The sequence below is a fragment of the Sus scrofa genome, chromosome 6, assembly GCF_000003025.6.
Source record: "Sus scrofa isolate TJ Tabasco breed Duroc chromosome 6, Sscrofa11.1, whole genome shotgun sequence".
Lineage (NCBI taxonomy): Eukaryota > Metazoa > Chordata > Mammalia > Artiodactyla > Suidae > Sus > Sus scrofa.
In genome coordinates this window covers 92,549,009-92,567,264 of record NC_010448.4, presented here as the reverse complement: position 1 = coordinate 92,567,264, position 18,256 = coordinate 92,549,009, and the positions used below count along the sequence as shown (strand labels likewise).

At 53.9% G+C, this 18,256-nt stretch overlaps 1 protein-coding gene and 1 long non-coding RNA gene across 3 annotated transcripts in view; one reads left to right on the top strand and one right to left on the bottom strand.

Annotated features, from left to right (window-relative positions):
• Positions 1 to 18,256, bottom strand: part of LOC102167570 — a 207,618-nt gene that overhangs the window by 188,098 nt on the left and 1,264 nt on the right. The gene's annotated exons all lie outside the window — the stretch shown is intronic.
• On the top strand, positions 1,467 to 17,106 carry CSF3R (colony stimulating factor 3 receptor). 2 transcript variants are annotated; one of them, XM_021095951.1, is made up of 17 exons: positions 1,467 to 1,851; positions 2,919 to 3,126; positions 4,975 to 5,061; positions 8,075 to 8,371; positions 9,308 to 9,431; positions 9,587 to 9,774; positions 10,796 to 10,965; positions 11,080 to 11,233; positions 11,796 to 11,875; positions 12,288 to 12,501; positions 13,414 to 13,602; positions 13,973 to 14,074; positions 14,655 to 14,801; positions 14,915 to 15,055; positions 15,341 to 15,434; positions 15,683 to 15,761; positions 16,333 to 17,104. In XM_021095951.1, exons 3-17 carry the CDS (start codon positions 4,995 to 4,997, stop codon positions 16,831 to 16,833), a joined length of 2,547 nt encoding a protein of 848 aa, XP_020951610.1. In that variant the 5' UTR covers positions 1,467 to 1,851; positions 2,919 to 3,126; positions 4,975 to 4,994; the 3' UTR covers positions 16,834 to 17,104. The 2 variants fall into 2 exon arrangements, with proteins under 2 accessions (XP_020951610.1, XP_020951609.1); XM_021095950.1 differs by having other exon boundaries at positions 1,468 to 1,851; positions 3,072 to 3,126; positions 16,333 to 17,106.

Genomic DNA, 18,256 nt, shown 5'->3' with positions numbered 1-18,256 from the left:
GGGAGTGAACCATGCAGTTATTTGGGGGAAAAGAGTGCAAGCAGAGGAAATGGCAAGTGCAAAGGCCCTGAGGCAGGAGGGGGCCTTACAAGTCCAAGAAATAATGAGGGAAACAGATGGCTGGAGCCAAGCAGCAAGGGGGAGGGAGGCCAGGAAGGGAATGGGGCTTGAGTGGGGCTTTGTAGGTCACTGAAAGGGCTTCAACTTTGACTCTGAGTGAGATGAGAGCCACGGGGAGTTTAGGGCAGATGATGACATGAACTGGTTTCTGTCTGATCAATATCCCACTGGCCGTTGGAGGAACGATAGACAGGATGAGGATAACAAAAGTGGGAGACCAGGGAGGGGGCCATTCCAATGATCCGGGTAAGAGAAAGGATGGCTTAGGGCTGGCGGGTAAACAGGGTTACATGATATTTCTATTCTCCAACTTTTCATCGGGAAAATACTCAAACAAATGGCCAAGCTGAACTTTACAGCGACTACCTGTCCACCCAGGATTCCAGTTCTATTTTGAAAAGCAGAGTCAATGTGATTTGCTGAGCAAGGCCTGTGGGACACCTGAGGGATGTTGCTGCACCCAGTTGGCTATTTCGAACTGGAACCAGAACTGGAGCCCAGGTCTGCCCCATCACAACAAACTCAGAAGCCCGCTTTTTCTGAAAAGGATCATATGTTATGGACACTCTGCTAGTCTGTTGGTACCTAACCTTTCTTGGGTCATAAATCCAATAAACGGTGAACAGCCTGAAGCCTCTTCAGAAAAAAAAAAAGCACAGATTATTTGTAAACAATGGCAGGGGAATCGTGGACACAGACCATGAAAGACATAAAAGGGAGTCCATTTCACTCAATGAGAACATATTCAGTTTAGCAGAATCACCAGGAATAAACATTACTCATTTCCAGGGAGCTTACGAAGATCGGAGCCTCACAGGGGACCCCCTGCCTTGTCCTGAGTCTGCATTTCTGTCTGCCTGGCCTTTGGGCAACGGTGGGGATCACGTAGGGAAGTGGGGATATGGAAGAAGGTCTGCCCTACAAAATTCCCTGTAACCTGGAGGCCACGCCCCTGCATATTGGAAGGATCAGGGCCCCAAGGCCAGTGCCAAAAAGAGGCTTAGGGAGTTCCCACGGTGGCTCAGTGGTAACGAACCCGACTAGTACCCAGAAGGATGCAGGTTCAATCCCTGGTCCCACTCAGTGGGTTAAGGATCCAGTGTTGCTGTGAGCTGTGGTGGAGGTCACAGACATGACTCAGATCCCATGTCGTTGTGGCTGTGGTGTAGGCTGGGAGCTGTAGCTCTAATTCAACTCCCAGCCTGGGAACTTCCACATGCTGCAGGTGCGGCCCTAAAAAGCGGGAAAAAAAAAAAAAAGAGGCTTAGGACTGAGGGAGCCTTCAAGCCAGGGTGTGTCTCCAAGAGATGCCACCCTAGAATGGGGGTCATGGGGATGGCACCCAGCCGGGTCAGACCCTGGGCCCTGCTGGCCTCAAAGCTTTGAGGTCAGGAAATCCGGAGGCAGAGGAGGGGGACCACGTTGCCACATCCCTCAGCCCCTTTGAGACCCCCAAGGCAGGAAGGCTACCCGGGCCTCACCAGCTTCCCTCCCAGGCTCCTTCCTGGGAGGAAGGGGCTGCCCGCGCCAGCATCGACAATGCAAGGGAGGGAAGGAGGCTGGGCAGGTGTTGCAATCCACAGCCCCTGAGCCTGTCAGAGGCCGAGCTATTAACGACAGGGCTGGGGAGAGAAGTGGTGCTGCGGCTGTTTTCAGGAACTTGCCTTGAAGAGGAGAGCAGAGACCAGCGAGGCCAGGCAGGCGCCCAGCCGGCCAGCCGCAGGCTCCAGCGTGAGTAGGGGAACCCCGGGGAGGGCTGGATCTTGGGTTTGATGGGGCCCTGGAGTCCCAGGTCCACTCCCCCAGCTTTACCAAGTGCAGGGATGCAGGGGGCCTAGGCCTGGGACCAGAGCTCCTGCTTTGGGGTTTGTCTCTCTGACCCAGGAGCCCTGGACACTGAGTCTCTTTTCCCAGGGAGCCTCTACTCTGTGTGGGGAGGGTGGTGGTGGGGTGTTGGGGAAGTCACAAACTGACAAATACCTTTTGGGGGACCCTGAGCTGGGCTCAAGGAAGGGCTGGACTCTGGACGGAGCATAACCACCATCCCTCTTGAAACTCCGCTCTCAGAACCTGTGTCTTAAGCCATCTCTCTCCATCCCTGTCAATTTCACTCTCCGTCCCTCTTTCCTTCCCAGCCCCTCCATGGCTTGTCGTGGCTCCCAGCGTCTCATGTCTGTCTCAGAGTCTCTCTGGGCCTCTCTTTGTGTTTCTCACAGTTCCCTTTGTCTCTTAGACCTTAAACTCCCTTGAGTATCTCTTGCTCCTCGGCCCCCAAGTGCCTCAGTCTCTGTGTATCTTGTGTCTCAGGCTCTTTCCTCTCTGCTGCCTCCGTCTTCATCTCCGAGAGTCCCTCTCCATCCTTTCAATCTGCGTATCCCACTTAACTTTTTACTGCCTGTCTCTCTCCCTGTGAACTACATCTGGAAGTCCTCCCTTTGTTCATTCCCGGCCCCCTCCTCCCACTAGCCCTCTTCACAGAGAAAGAATCTCCATGAAAAGGGGTGTAGAAAGAACAGGGGAGGGGGGGTGTGCCCTGGAGAGGGGGAGGGGAGGAAAGCAGAAGGGAGGAGGCGGTGATGCAGTGACCCCAGGGGACAGCAAGGTGGGCTGGGACTCAGAAAGAGTCCAGAGAGTGAGCGGAGACGGCTGGAGCCAAAGGAGAGACAGGGGTGCCAAGGAGCAGGGGACCCTGAAACAGGGCTCCGAAATGGGCAGTGTGACACAGTCAAAAGCAAGGTGGCAGTCCTAGGAGGCTGTAAGCTGGGGAGAGAGGCATTAAACCATGCCGATTCCACCAGGTGGGGTCCTGCTTTATGGTGCATGAAAATAACATGGTTACTGAGTGCTTCCTCTGCGCAAGCTCTGTGTTAAGTGCTTTTATCACGGACCATCTCATTTCACCCTCACTACAACGCAGAGAAGTCGGTGCTATTGCTATCCCTCTTTCACAGATGGGCACACTGAGGCTCAGAAAGGCGAAGTAACTTGTTCAAGACCACCAAGCTGGTAAGTGGTGGGGCCGGGGTTCAGACCAGGCGGTCTGTCTCAAAGCTGGGCCCCCAGAGACCGAGACCATGCTCCATGCGATCCCAGATCCCACTTAGCTGGAGGTGGGGGGCACCCAGGGGTGCTGTGGGGGCCAGGGACTGATGCCAACCGTGCCAAACCCAGGCAACCCGGGGGGGAGGACGCCTGGGCCCATTCTGGACAAGAGCCAATAGAGAGAGGGAGGAAATGTACCTTGCTAGGCACCAGGACAGGGATATGATCAAAAATACAGGGGAGATGGGTACCAGTGTCTCAACATCTGGACTAAGGAGGCTACATCTTCCCCACAAGGGTGCCTGGTGGGTAATCAAACTGGCATGTTGTAGGATGAAGGTTGCCAACTGCTAATGGGTAGGCTGGGGTGCTCTGAACAGTTGTGCAGGTTTCTCACTGCACAAAGCTGCCCAGCTGAGGAGCAAGTGGAGGCTGAAATCCAGCCTGTTCTCCAGTTGCCAGAACCCAGTATTGGACTACATTTGTCCAGAGGAAGGGGCGCTTTTTTTCCCAATTTGCAAAAAGGTGACTTACAGGCTAGCATTCGCCTGGTGTTCTGATATCACAACATATAAGAACAGACCAGGGGTTTAAGTAAGACCCCTCTAGGTGGGAACAATCTTGGGTATCTGGGCAGTTCTTATTCACACCTTAGTCTTGGAGGGAGGGAAGAGGGAGAGAAGTTAAATACCTTCTGAGCAAAAGGGAACTGCTGGGACACCATCTACACGTGTCCATGCATGTACATGCAGGCTAGTCAGCGATTCCCACTGACCTGTCACCAAGAGTATCAGTTAGTACTGGAGGATCAGGCGTCTGGCCCCAAGACCCCAGCCGGAGCAGAGTGGAGGATTAGGCTGGAAGCCCACCCCAGCAGTAGAAACCTTTGCACACCTCCTGCGACCAGTGAATTTATTAGAGGAAATAAATGCTCCCTCCATCCGGGCACCGTTGCCACGACCACAGGATGCCTAGTCCCAGAGGGCCTCCAGAAGTCTATGTCCAGAACTGGGGGTATCCTCTCAGCTCACCTTGCCCTTCAGCCATTGCTGAGGCAGCCAGTTTCCCAAGGTGTAGCCTGTCCCCAGCTGCCCTGTAGAGTTGTCCCTTTCTGCCAGGGAGCATCTCTGACTCTTTGAGCATGGCTCACCCAAGGGAACCTGCCTGGTACTCATGTGTGTGCAACATGAATGTGCCAGGGTGTTGATACCCCCAAGAGACAGCCCCTGACCAATGGGGGAGGGGAGCAGGAATTGGCATATAAATGTTCCCATCCTCTTTGCCAGCCAAGGAATGGATTGTCCCTTGGGTGGACAGGTCTGCGGCATGTTCTATATGGCTCCCTGGAAGGTTCCAGCAGGATCAAGCCCATATCCAGTTGTCCATAGAGGTGACCAGCTTGATGCCGCACCTTGAGTTGGTTTTCCCTCCCTATCCTTTCATTCTCCCTCCTCGTCTCAGGCTCTGCTCTGTGGTGGGAACCCAGCTAAGACAGAAGGGAAAGGGGGAGAATGCTGTTCCCTGTGGTTCCTTTCCTTGCTATTCCTGGAAGGCAAATATAATAATATCGATGCCTATCACTTACAGAGTCATTTCCTATGTGCCACGCGCTGTGCAGAGCCCTTGACTTGCATTATTTTACGTCCTCCGCCCAAAACTCTATGCAGAACAGGCTGCTGTTACCTCCTTTTTGCAAAGAAACTAGGCTCAGAGAGGTCAAGTCACATGGCCAAAGCCACACTGTGGCAGAGCCAGGCTAGGCTCACTCTGACCCCAAAGCCCATGACCTTAACCATCCCCTTCTGCCTCCAGGTGAGCATCAAGCCGGCACTATGGTGGCGGGGCTGGGAGCCTGGAGCCTGGCGGGAGCTGTTCTGATCATCCTGCTGCTCCCCAGAAGTGAGTGCAGCCAGAGGTGGGGGTGCTGTGGGGAGAGGGGAATCACAAGAGAGACACTGGGGGTGGAGGAAGGAGTCATTTCCTGGTACTGCCGTTCCCAGAGAGCCTGGAAAGAATCCACTGGCCCACAGGTGTGGGGTAGCCAGCCTCCCACCCACAGACTGCCTCAGGCACGCCACCACCTCTGGGGAAGGGTGAGAGGACCTGGGCTGGCCAGCCTGGAGAAGGCAGGGAAGACACAGATCTTGTCTGCAAATCTCTGCAGGACTATCAGAAGGAATCCCTGAGACGTGCAACCTTTATGGGCAGCAAAGAGATCCGGATGGAAGCCACAGGGAGGCAGGTTTAATCCTGAAATAAAAAATCCCAGGAGTTCCCATTGTGGCGCAGCGGAAACGAATCCGACTAGTATCCATGAGGATGAGGGTTCAATCCCTGGCCTCTCTCAGGGGGTCGGGGATCACGGCATTGCCATGAGCTATGGTGTAGGTCACAGATCAACTCAGATCCCACGTTGCTGTGGCTGTGGCAGAGCTCTGATTTCGACCCCTAGCCTGGCAACTTCCAAATGCTGCGAGTGCGGCTCTAAAAAAAGCAAAAAGCAAAAAGCAAAAAAAAAAAAAAAAAAAAAAGAATCCCAGGCAGAGCTCTCCAATTACAGAAAGTCTATCTTGAGAGGTAGAGAGCCTCCCATCTCTGGTGGCATGCAAGCTAAGGCCAGGACTGACAGAGCTGCTGCACAGCAGGGGTTGGTAAGCTTTGTCTGATGTAATGTTCAGCTTAGCAGGCCACATACTGTCTCTGTTGCCTGTTGTTTGGTTTTGGTTTGGTTTTTAACCCTTTAGAAATAGAAATATTCTTAGCTTACAAAAACAAGCCACCCTGGCCTGCTGTAGAGGACTCCATCTAGGGTAGAATTTTGGAGTACACAGTTGGCAAGGTCCCTTCCAGTCTGAAAACTGAGTCTGTGAAGTGGTAGGAGCCCCATGAACTTGCTCTGTGACCCTGAACAAATTGCTCCTCCTCTTAGGGCCTCAGCATTCCCAGCAGCAAAATGGGCTGAAGAACAGCTGGGAAAGGAGAGACGGCATCGTGAGCAAACTGCAGAGCTTACTTGTTTATTCCACACATAGCCACCCTGCTCCGTGCTAGGCGCTGGCTATGCAGACCGTAGATTCTCTGGCCTCACAGAATCTACGGTCTAGCTGTGGTGGGGACAGACAAGCGAATAACCACATGACTGGAAAATCATGAAGGAGAATAAGAGCTTTAGAAAAGTTCAGGAGGGAGTTCCCATTGGGGCTCAGCGGGTTACAAACCCAACTAGTTATCCATGAGGATGCAGGTTCAGTCCCTGGCCTTGCTCACTGGGTTAAGGATCCGGCGCTGCCATGAGCTGTGGTGTAGGTTGCAGATGCAGCTCGGATCCTGAGTTGCTATGGCTGTGGCATAGCCCGGCAGCTCCAGCTTCCATTGAACCCCTAGCCTGGGAAATTCCATTTGCTGCAGGTGTGGCCCTAAAAGGCAAAAAATAAAAATAAAGGAAAAGTTCAGGGGGTTTGGCCTGTTTTTTTATTTTGTTTTGTTTTTGTCTTTTTGTCTCTTCTAGGGCTGTACCCGAGGCACATGGAGGTTCCCAGGTTAGGGGTCCAATCGGAGCTGTGGTTGCAGGCCTGCAGCAGAGCCACAGCAGTGCGGGATCCAAGCTGAGTCTGCGACCTACACCACAGCTCATGGCAACGCCAGATCCTTAACCCACTGAGCGAAGCCAGGGATTGAACCCACAACTTCATGGTTCCTAGTCGGATTCGTTAACCACTGAGCCACGTTGGGAACTCCTAGCCTGGTCTGTTTGGTCAGAACCTGGTCTGGTTTCCAGTAAGATACCTAAATGTTAACCAGGTGAAAGAGAGGAAGGGGTGGGAGAGAGGAAAAGAAGCGCCTCCAAAAGGAACAGCAGGTACAAAGATCCAGAGATGGGAGAGAGCATGGCTTCTTCATTTCAAGAAATAGCAAGGAGGCCAGAGTGACTGGAGCTGAGAGAGTACGGTCTGAACTGGAACCAGGAGAGCTAAGCAGGGGCCAGGCCACAAGGGCTCTGAGAAGGATCTGTGTCTTTATCCTAGCAAATACTTGCACACCAGACACTGTTCTAAGTACCTTACGTGTGTTCTCTCACCTAATCCTTCCCTCAATGCTAAGGTAGGGGCCTTTTTTATCCCCATTTTACAGATGAGAAAACTGAGGCACAGAAAGTCACATGATTAACAAGCAATAGAACCAGGCTCTAAAACCTAGGCAATCTGGTTCCAACAGCCATGCTCTTATCCCTCACACCATACTGCCTTTGTAACAAGCCACTGAAATGCTGTGATCGAGATGGGGTAGAGGGAGCTCCCTGGTGGTCTAGTGGTTAGGACTCGGTGCTTTCACTCCTATGGCGTGGCTTCAATCCCTGGTCTGGGAACTGAGATCCCCTATCAAGCAGCTTGCACACTGCAGCCAAAAAGAAAAAAAAAAAAAAAAAAAAAGGTGGGGTGGGAATCAGATTTGAATTCTAAAAAGATTGCTGTGGCCACAGGGCTCTTATCATTCTACCCACTGTTTCATCATCCTTGGGGAAGGGACTAGTCTCTATCTGGTGATGTGCTGGTGTCGGCCTGCAAGCGCTGATTGTATATGTCATCTCTTTCCAAGTTCACATTCAGTGATGTCACACACTGGTAGCCTGAAATTAACCACGGTGGGAATATTTACACCAGAGAAAGCAGCCCATGCTACAAACCCAGATCTGTTTCTCTCTGTGTAGCCAGTTGATAAACATCTACCCACACAGCTCAATCTCACCCCTGAGAGCCTCTCACAGTCCCCGTACACATCCTCCGCACTCCAGTTCCCACATCCTGGGGGGTAAAGCAGGACGGCAAAGGCACTGAGTCTAAGAGGACTGGGTCTAGGAGCCCAGCTCTAGCAGGCAGAGGCGTCACTTATGGCCGATTCTCTTCTCCCCCAGGCCTGGAGGAGTGCGGGTACATCAGCCTCCCAGCCCCCATCATCCGCCTAGGGGATCCCATCACAGTGTCCTGCATCATCAACCAGAACTGCACCAGTCTTGGCCCAGAGTCACAGATTCGATGGAAACTGGACACAGAGCTTCAGCCTGGGGGGAGGCAGCAGCACCTGCCGAATGGGACCCTGCAGTCCACCATCACCTTCCCCCATTTCAACTACTCTCGGGCCCTTCTCTCCTGCTGCCTGCACTGGGGCAACGGTCTGCAGATCCTGGACCAGGCAGAGCTGCAGGCAGGCTGTAAGTCCCTGCAGCCATCCACCCACTCTGCCTCCAATGCCTTCCTGCCAATACTAATAAGAACTATTCTTACGTGCGCTCTGGCTCAATACACACTTTACAGGCAAGATATCACGTGCCTACCAGTGGGGAGTGTTATTGAGCCCCATTTCACAGATGAGAAAACTGAGGCTCAGCAAGGGGGTGTGACATGCTAAAGGTCACAAACCAATAAGGATGGGGCCAAGATTTATATCACGCACGCATTGTGGCTCAAAAGCCAGTAGAGTAACTGCTGCTTTACATGGCTGCCGAGTAAGCCCAACTCTCCAACTGCAGGACAGTGTATCTAGGGAGGCCTTTCTCTATGAGCTGGGCTTGCTCTCAGCTTCCCCACTACCACAGATGCAGCCTTCTTCTCAAACTGAGAAGGATGGATTTGTGCCAAGCCAAATCCTTTCTTTAAAGACAAAGAAAGACCAAGATTCTTAGTTAAGAATCAATAACAGTAAGTGCTAACACTTACAGAGCACTCGCTGCAAGCCAGGCACTGCTCTGAGCACTGCATACATAGTAAGTCCTTCAACCCTCACAACAACCCTAAGCGGTAGGTATATTAGCATAACCTCTATTTTATAGATGAGGAAACTGAGGCACAGAGCAGTTAAGGGACTTCAAGATCATACAGCTAATGAATGGCAGAACCAGGATGAGAACCCAGATGCCACACTCTTACTGTCAAAAGGAGCGGAGTTAAGAGGGTTGGTAGCCCCATGGTCCTTGTCCCTGTACATGCCTGGAACTTAGTTTCCCCCAGGGCTGGCCCTCTGGGGTCACCCTGCGTGGAGTGATCCCAGAGAGAATGACCCAGAGCAAGGAAACGAGGCCAACTGGTCCCAGTGGGCGCTTCCTGAATGGTCTTTCCTGAAGCCCTCTCTCTCCTCACCCTCCACACAGACCCTCCCCCCCCACCCTACAACCTGTCCTGCCTCCTGAACCTCACAACCAACAGCCTCAAGTGCCAGTGGGAGCCAGGCCCCGACACCCACCTCTCCACCCACTTCACCCTGAAGAGCTTCAAGTAAGTAAGGGTCTCTACTCCAGCCCCGGTCCTTTGGGTCCTGGGACAGAGCATGGGTTGGACTGAGGGGGTGGGAAGCCAGAGGAATCGATGGGAGAGACGGAAGAGCCTGGCTTTCCTCCTTTGCTTGACACCCAAGCTCACCCTGTTGGCAGGAGCCGAGGCAACTTCCAGACCCAGGAGGATTCCATCCCTGACTGCGTGCCTGAGGATGGGCAAAACCACTGCTCCATCCCCCGCAAGCATCTGCAGCTATACCAAAATATGAGCATCTGGGTGCAGGCTAAGAACGCGCTGGGGACCAGCACATCCCCAAAGCTGTGCCTTGTTCCCATGGACATGGGTAGGTGACGCAGGGTGTGGGGGAGGGGAGAGGCCCCCACAATGTGGGCAGACCCAGAGAGGTACAGGGAGGGAAACAGGCCCAGGGACAGTCAAACAGATGCTGGAAGACCTAGAGGGAGAGGAAGAGAAGAGACAAAAACACAGTGCAGTTGAAGACAGAGTTATAGCGACACAGACATGGACACGGAAGAAACACGGCAAGGAGACACACTTTTTAATTCTTTCAGTAAATTTCCTGCAGTACTCATGATGTGCTAGGCACACGGCAATAAACAACACAGCACAAATCTTGCCCCCGGTTGGAGTTCCTGATGTGGCGCAGTGGTTAACGAATCTGACTAGGAACCATGAGGTTGCAGGTTCGATCCCTGGCCTTGCTCAGTGGGCTAAGGATCCGGCGGTGTGGGTCGCAGATGCGTCTCGGATCCCACGTTGCTGTGGCTCTGGTGTAGGCCGGTGGCTATAGCTCCGATTGGACCCCTAGCCTGGGAACCTCCATAGGCTGCGGGAAGTGGCCTTAGAAAAAGGCAAAAAGAAAAAAAAATCTTGCCCCCGAAATGCTACATTCTAGTGGGCAAAATAAAATAGAATGTGAGGTAATGGTGAGTGTGATGAGGAAGTTAAGCAGGGGTGGGACAGGGGGAGCTGGAGAGGGAGGGCAGTTGCTATTATTCCAGGAAGTGGTCAGGAAGGGAAGGCCTCATGGAGAAAGTGATATTTGAGAAGATCCTTGAAAGAAATGAGGGAGCGAGCCACTGGGTATCTGGAGGGAACAACCAGTGCAAAGGCCCTGGGGCAAGAGTATGAAACAGGGAGGGAAACAGACACATGCGCAGAGACAGACCTGAAGAAACAGGGTGACACAGAGATGAAGAGACACTGAGAGACAGAAGGATACAGAAATCCCATGAATGGAGACCCAGGGAGGAAAATAAAACCCCAGGCAAGGAGACAACCGGAAGCTGAGGCAGAGCCCTGGATGGAGCAGGGCAAGCGTCTGACAACCCCTCTCCCTGCAGTGAAACTGGAGCCTCCCACCCTGTGGGCCCTGGAGCCCAGCCCTGAGGTGGCCCCACCGCAGCCTGGCTGCTTGAGGTTGCGCTGGGAGACATGGAAGCCAAGCCTGCACATAGAGCAGAAGTGTGAGCTGCGCCACCAGCCACAGCGTGGAGAATCCAGCTGGGACCTGGTGAGGCGGAGGGCAAGCTCAGGAGCCTGGAGTGGGGGGGGCGTGGGGAGAGGGGAGGTTGAGGTGACCCTCAAGAGCACAGGGATCCAGGCTCAGAGCCACGCCCCCCACCAGGTGGGTGCCCTGCCCTCCAGGTCCCTCCAGTATGAGCTCTGCGGGCTCCTCCCATCCACAGCCTACACACTGCAGATGCGCTGTACCCGCTGGCCCCTGCCCGGCCGCTGGAGTGACTGGAGCCCCCGCCTGGAGCTGACCACGGCACAGCAGCGTAAGTGGGTGCGGAGGGGATTGGAGCAGCCATGGGGACCCAGCCCAGCCTCCAGGGCCCTCCCTGACCCTCTCTTCTTTTTTCAATTTTTTTGTTTGTTTGTTTTTTGGCTGCACCCACGGGATGTGGAAGTTCCTGGGCTAGGGATCAAATCCAAGCAACAACTGCGACCCACGCTGGATCCTTAACCCACTCTGCTAGGCCAGGGATCAAACCCCAAGCCTCCTCAGAGACAACACTGGATTCTTTGTCTTTTTTTTAGGGCCGCACCCACAGCATATGTAAGTTCCCAGCCTAGGGGTCTAATCAGAGCTGTTGCTGCCAGCCTACGCCAGAGCCACAGCAACGCGGGATCCAAGCCGCGTCTGCGACCTACACCACAGCTCACAGCAACGCCAGATCCTTAACCCACTGAGCAAGGCCAGGGACTGAACCCACAACCTCATGGTTCCTAGTTGGATTCGTTTCAGCTGCACCACAACAGGAACTCCAACACTGTATTCTTAACCTGCTAGGCCACAGCGGGAACTCCCCTAAGCCTCTCTTCCTATTCCATCCACAGCCCCCATCGTCAGACTGGACACGTGGTGGCGGCAGAGGCAGCTAGACCCCAGGACAGTGGATGTGCAGCTGTTCTGGAAGGTGAGCCCTTCTGAAGGCCATCCTTCCACCCCTGAGATCTCTTTCAACCCAAACAGACCCCTGTGAGCTGGGACTCAGGCCTCCAACAGGTCTGGGAGGCTGGGATGCGTGTGTATGCGATGTGCATACGCTGGGCATGTGCCGGAGAAGTTGGGCAGTGCCCTTCTAGAGAGACTACAATGCAGGACTCACCCAGTTAACTGCCTGCTACATACGCCGACTTGCTTCTTCCTTCCCTGTCTCCTAGGACCTGGCCCAGAGGAACAGAGGGAAGAAGGGAGGGAGGTAGGAGGGCTGGCTCCCCAGCCTGGGGGGCTCAGTTCCTGGGGCATGTCCAGTCCATCCAGAAGCTCTCCCCGACGCAAGATGAGCTGGGCATCCCTTTATCTTTTTCCTCCTATACCCACCACAGCCAATGCCCCTGCAAGAAGATAGTGGGCAGATCCAAGGGTACCTGGTCTCCTGGAGACCCTCAGACCAGGCTGAGGCAGACCCCATCCTCTGCAACACCACGGAGCTAAACTGCACCTTCCAATTGCCTTCAGAAGCCCGGGAGGTGGTCCTTGTGGCCTATAACGCAGCCGGGACCTCTCGTCCCACCCCAGTGGTCTTCTTAGAGAGCAGAGGTAAAGGGGGCAGGCAGCTAGTAGGGCATGGTGGGGAAGCAAGTAAATTCAGAGGCTAGAGGGCCTGGGTTCAAATCCAGTCCTGTCACTTGCTAGTAATGTGATCTGGGCAAGTTACTTAGCCTCCCTGGCCTCAGTTTACTCATCTAGCAAATGGAGATGATACAGTGTCTAATTGAAAGCATCATGATGATTACATGAGTTAAGACATGTGCCTGGTGCAAAGTAACTGTTCTATATCATATGTGTTAGCTATTACTGCTGCTGCTGCTACTATTACTGCTATTATTATTTTTTTATTACTATTATTATTAGCAACAGCAGTAGCAGCAGCAGCAGCCAGAACCAGGTTAGGCTGGTGACGATGGCTACACACACAGAGAATCCATTCTGCCAAGGAAATGAGAGAGAAAGCTCTAAGCTTTTCCAGCCAGAACACAGTCCCTGAGTTAACTGTCCATTTATAGGGAATCAGCCACTACCACCTCCAGGTGCCCCTGAACATGGGTTCTCACAAAGTGAGACTGACAATAACAATAGCTAATATTCCCATGTCCCAGCCCTGTGACTGGAGACATGTTCCCCAACCTGTGCTTCAGTTTTCCCATTGATAAGATGGGACTGCCAGTGGACTCCGGGAATTAATACATACCAAGAACCACAGAGAGTTAGCTTTCCTCATTCCCAAACACCACTCTACGCCAGGCTCGCTTCCTGCAGCATCTCATTTAATCTGCACCATGACCCCATGAGGCGGACATTCTGATCATCATTCCCACCTTACAGATGAGGAAACTGAGGCTCAGAGGTTGACTTACCCAGGGTCACCCAGCTCGTGAGTAGCAAAGGCCAGACTTGAACCCAGGCCTCTGGCTGCACTCTTTTCATGGTCATCTCCTACTCCGTCTCCAGGCCCGCCCCTGCGCAGACTCCGTACCACTGCCCGAGACCCTCACAGCCTCTGGGTGGGCTGGGAGCCCCCCAGCCCTCGGCCTCGGGGCTATGTGATTGAGTGGGGCCTCGGTACCCCCAGCCCCGGCGGCAACCCTATGACCTGGCGGATGGAGCATAATGGAAGCATTGCGGGGACCCTGCTGCAGGGTGAGGCGGGCCTGGGGGACTGGGCGGGTGGGCAGGGCCCGGGAGATGGGGGCGCATTTTACCTGCCTGATGGTAGGCAAGGTGTGAGCTGAACCAGCCTAAAGAAGCAGATTCTCCAGTCTTTCCTGTTCCTTCACTGCTTTCATCGCACATCCTCAGAATCAGGAAGTTCTTCCTACCGGCTACCTGGATCCTGTCTTTCCAGCCCTGACTCTGCCCCCTTCTGAGCCCACTCTTCCACTTTCTGCCCCTTTTCCCCACCAAATGGTCTGCAAGCAGCCAGCCCTGCAGCGTGAGTCTGAAGTTAGCCCCTGACCACCACCAGAGGCCAGCCCCTAACCACAGTGCCAACCCCGATTTCTCTCTACAGAGAACATCAAGCCCTTTCAGCTCTACAAGATCACTGTGACCGCCCTGTACCAGGACGCCAAGGGACCCTCCCAGCACATCTACGCCTACTCCCAAGAGATGGGTTTGTCCACCCAATTCCCCCTCTCAGAATCCCCTCCTCTCTCTCTCAAGGCCCGCTGAGGCCCCCAAAATCAGGAATATGGGGGAACACTTCCTCCGTCCCTCCCTCTGGTCCAAAAGAGGGTCTCTCCCAACCCTGAGCTTACCCCAGTTTACACTGGGCCCCTGCAGCTGGAAAGAAGTCAGGCAGTGAGGTACTAGAAATTGGGTGGTGAGCTTGGCAGAATTTAGGGAGCAAGTCTGGTGAGAACTAGTCAGGTGTCTTGTGTGATAGAAATGGGATAAATTCAGAGCGTGAGTGGCTGTAAACCAGACAAACCAGGCTTGGCAGGAACCAGGAAGCAAGGCTTTGGAGTCAAAGAGACTCAGGTTCGAATCCCAACCCAGCCACCTATTAACAGTGGAAGGGATTCAGTAAAAGTTCCTGGAGAGATGAGCCTTGGGCACAAGTCCCCCTGGACTCTCTTATATCACCCCCACAAACTGTCCCAGCTCTTGGGTCTGGGAGTCACAAGAAGTCCAACTGGGCTCTCCACCCTGCCCTGCTCTGTGTCAGCCCCTGCACCCTTCTCTGCCGGCAGCGCCCTCCCATGGCCCAGAGCTGCATCTCAGGCACATTGGCAAGACTTGGGCTCAGCTGGAGTGGGTACCCGAGGCCCCTGAGCTGGGGAAGAGCCCCCTCACCCACTACACCATCTTCTGGACCAACGCTCAGGACCAGTCCTTCTGTGAGTCTATCCTCAGCACCCCACAGCCCCAGAAGGCCCGGGAGGGGGCTCTTCAGCAGCCTGGGGGAGCCTCAGCATCCAGGCCCAAGCCAACCATTCTCCTCTACTCCCAGCCACTGTCCTGAATGCCTCCTCCCATGGCTTTGTCCTCCGTGGCCTGGAGCCTGCCAGCTTGTACCATGTCCACCTCATGGCTGTCAGCCAGGCATGGACCACCAACAGTACAAGCCTCACCCTGATGACCTTGGCCCTTGGTAAGAGGAGAGGGGGTGCTGACCAGACAAGGCTGTTGGGAGGGTGCCTCACCCTAGGGATCTCCATTTTGAGAGTAGAGAGGCCTTGCCTGGATCCCCCGGTCTAGGGGAAGAGGCCCAGCCCTGGCCTTGGATCCCTGTCTGAGGGAGGAGGCCCAGCCCTGGCCCTGGGTCCCCTGGTCTGGGGGAAGAGGCCCAGCGCTGGCCCTGGATCCCTGTCTGAGGGAGGAGGCACAGCCTTACCTGCTTGCACTCTGACCTCGTCTGGCTTTCCCCTCTCCCCAGAGGAGTCTGAGCTGCACATCCTTCTGGGCCTGTTCGGCCTCCTGGTCTTGTTCTTCTGCCTCTGTGGGGCTGCCCAGCTCTGCTGTAGACCCAGGTGAGTCCTTTTGAGGGAGATAACACCCTGATACTCCTGTCTACAGGGAACTGCAGGCCCACGTGAGCCGGTCTAAGCTCCTCCGGCCTTGCCAGGCCTCAGGGTCCAGGTCTGGCCATCAGGCCCTCCACCTTCTCCTCTCTGCACGAATTCGCCATCCTTTTGGCAGCTGGGAGCAGGTGGGAAAAGGGATGGAAAGACAGGAGGGCATGCCTGACCCAGCTTTCACCTGCCCCTTTCTCCTGCAGGAAGAATCCCCTCTGGCCAAGTGTTCCAGACCCAGCCCACAGCAGTCTGGGTTCCTGGGTGCCAACCATCACAGCAGAAGTGAGAACACTGAAGGGAGAGGGAAACGGGGCAGGGGGGATTGGGTCAGGATCAAAGTGAAGGGATTCTCGGAGTTCCCGTCGTGGCTCAGTGGTTACCGAATCCGACTAGGAACCATGAGGTTGCAGGTTCGGTCCCTGGCCTTGCTCAGTGGGTTAAGGATCCCCGCGTTGCTGTGGCTCTGGCGTAGGCTAGTGGTTACAGCTCCGATTAGACCCCTAGCCTTGGAACCTCCATATGCCGCAGGTGCGGCCCTAGAAAAAGACAAAAAAAAAAAGCATTCCCATCACTTCACCTCCCTCTGGAGCAAAGCAGACCTGAGTCTGAGTCCCAGGTCTACCTATTTCAAAGCCTCAGTCACCTCACTGTGAAATGGGACTAATCCCACACAGAACCGTTGGGGAGATTCACATAGCACATAGCATGTGTCAAGAACATCTTTTGGGCAAACCTTTGAGTTCTAGCAAAGAGCAGCAGGAAGACCCCACAACTGCCCCAAGGCAGGAAGGGACAGTGGCTGGGGCAGACATCAGAAATGAACTGGGCCCTCACCCCACATCTTTATGTCCAGGATACCTTCCAGCTGCCCAGCCTTCGGGACCCTGGCATGCCACCCATCACCAAGATCACAGTGCTGGAAGAGGAAGAGAAGAAGCCAGGGCCCTGGGAGTCCAAGTCAGGGCCCTGGGAGTCCAATGACAGCTCAGGGACCTGCAGCCACCCCACTCTGGTCCAGGCCTATGTGCTCCAGGGGGACCCAAGAGTACCTGCCACCCAGGCCCAGCCCCAGTCCAGCACCAGTGACCAGGTCCTTTATGTGCAGGTGCTGGGCAGCCCCACGAGCCCAGGGCCTGGGCACTACCTCCGCTGCGACTCCACTCAGCCCCTCTTGGGGGGCCTCACCCCCAGCCCCAAGTCCTATGAGAACCTCTGGTTCCAGACAAGCCCCCTGGGGACCCCAGAACCCTTAGTCCCAAACCCAGAGGATGATTGTATCTTTGAGCCACTGCTTGACTTCCCTCTCCTGCAGGGGCTCCGGGTCAGTGGGGCAGAGGGGCTAGGGGGCTTCTAGGGCTTCCTGGGACCCCCACCTGGGCCTGCTTCTTGATAAGCCTGGACCATCCAAAGAAGAGGAGGTCAGTAAGCCCATCACTAAAACACCACTCAGCCCCAGCAAAGGCAGAAAGGCTCCCAGATGCCCCCAGCATCCCTCCCCCAACATCCCCATCTCATTGGGCTGGGCCTCCCACTTCAAAGGCCAGAGAATGCTTTGTCCAGACCTGTCCACTAGCCTTTTGTACTTTTTTCCTGTAATTTCAGTGTCTTAAACTGGTTTAAGGTTTGATTCGGTTTGGCTTGGTTTTGAGAAACTCCTGAGTGTGCCTGAATCTCTGTTCTTTTTCTTCTCAGAGCCCTTAGCAGTGTGGGGGGGATCGAAATCATTCGTTCATTCTTTGTTTTTTCTTTGTTGTGATTTTTATGTTTTCCATTGTAGCTGATTTAGTGTTCTGTCGATTTCTACTGCACAGCAAAGTGACCCAGTCATATATATACATACTCTTCTTCTCACATTATCCTCCATCGTGCTTCATCACAAGTAACGGGATGTAGTTCCCTGTGCTATACAGCAGCATCTCATTGCTCATCCACTCCAAACACAACAGTTTGCATTTATTAACCCCAGACTCCCAGGCCATCCCACTCCCTCCCCCTGCCACGTTCGTGTCTTCTTGCCTTAATTACTTCATTCCACCCTCAGCTAGCTTCTAGGCCCTGTGCTGGCAGTGGGGGTTCAAACCCAACGAGGCTCAGTCCATCCTCGCAGAGCTCCCAATCTAGTGATATAGACTTGAAAGATGACCACCAGAGCACAGTGGCCAGGGTTGCCGAGGGAGTCACGGAGGAACACACCTCGGGAACAGACACAGGGAACAGACCTCGGAAAAGAGTAACCCCTGCTGCGATGTATAATTAAAAACAAAGTCTCCCTAAAACATCTCTCCACAAGGGTAGAAGAGGAAGAAAACAGTGTTTTAATTGAATGAGAATTAAATCAGAATGCGATGCGCGACACAGGCAATCAGCTCAAGAGCTTGCAAAGACAAAAAAGCACCCTTTCACAGCCAAGCGGACACAACTTATGCATTTTCTCAAGATAATCAATAACTAGTCCTCAAGTAACAGGACTTGACAGCACTATTTGTCACACTGGGGTCATCCTAAATTCAGCTGGGAAATGGGGTAGCTACCTGGACTTGCTAATCACATTTATTCAAAGGAAAAATTAATTTCTCTTATCTTTATGAGAGGAGGTTGGCAACTCGGAGCTGGGCACTAGCTGAAGTTAGGCTCCCACCCTCCTGCAGAAACTGGAAGACAGAAGTACTATCTTTCTCAATGATTACATCTCAGAGCCGGCTCCCAGATCCTTGAGCCAGACATGCCTGAGTTGTAAAACTGGCAAGAGGCTCGTTTAGCTTTTTAAAAGATTTACA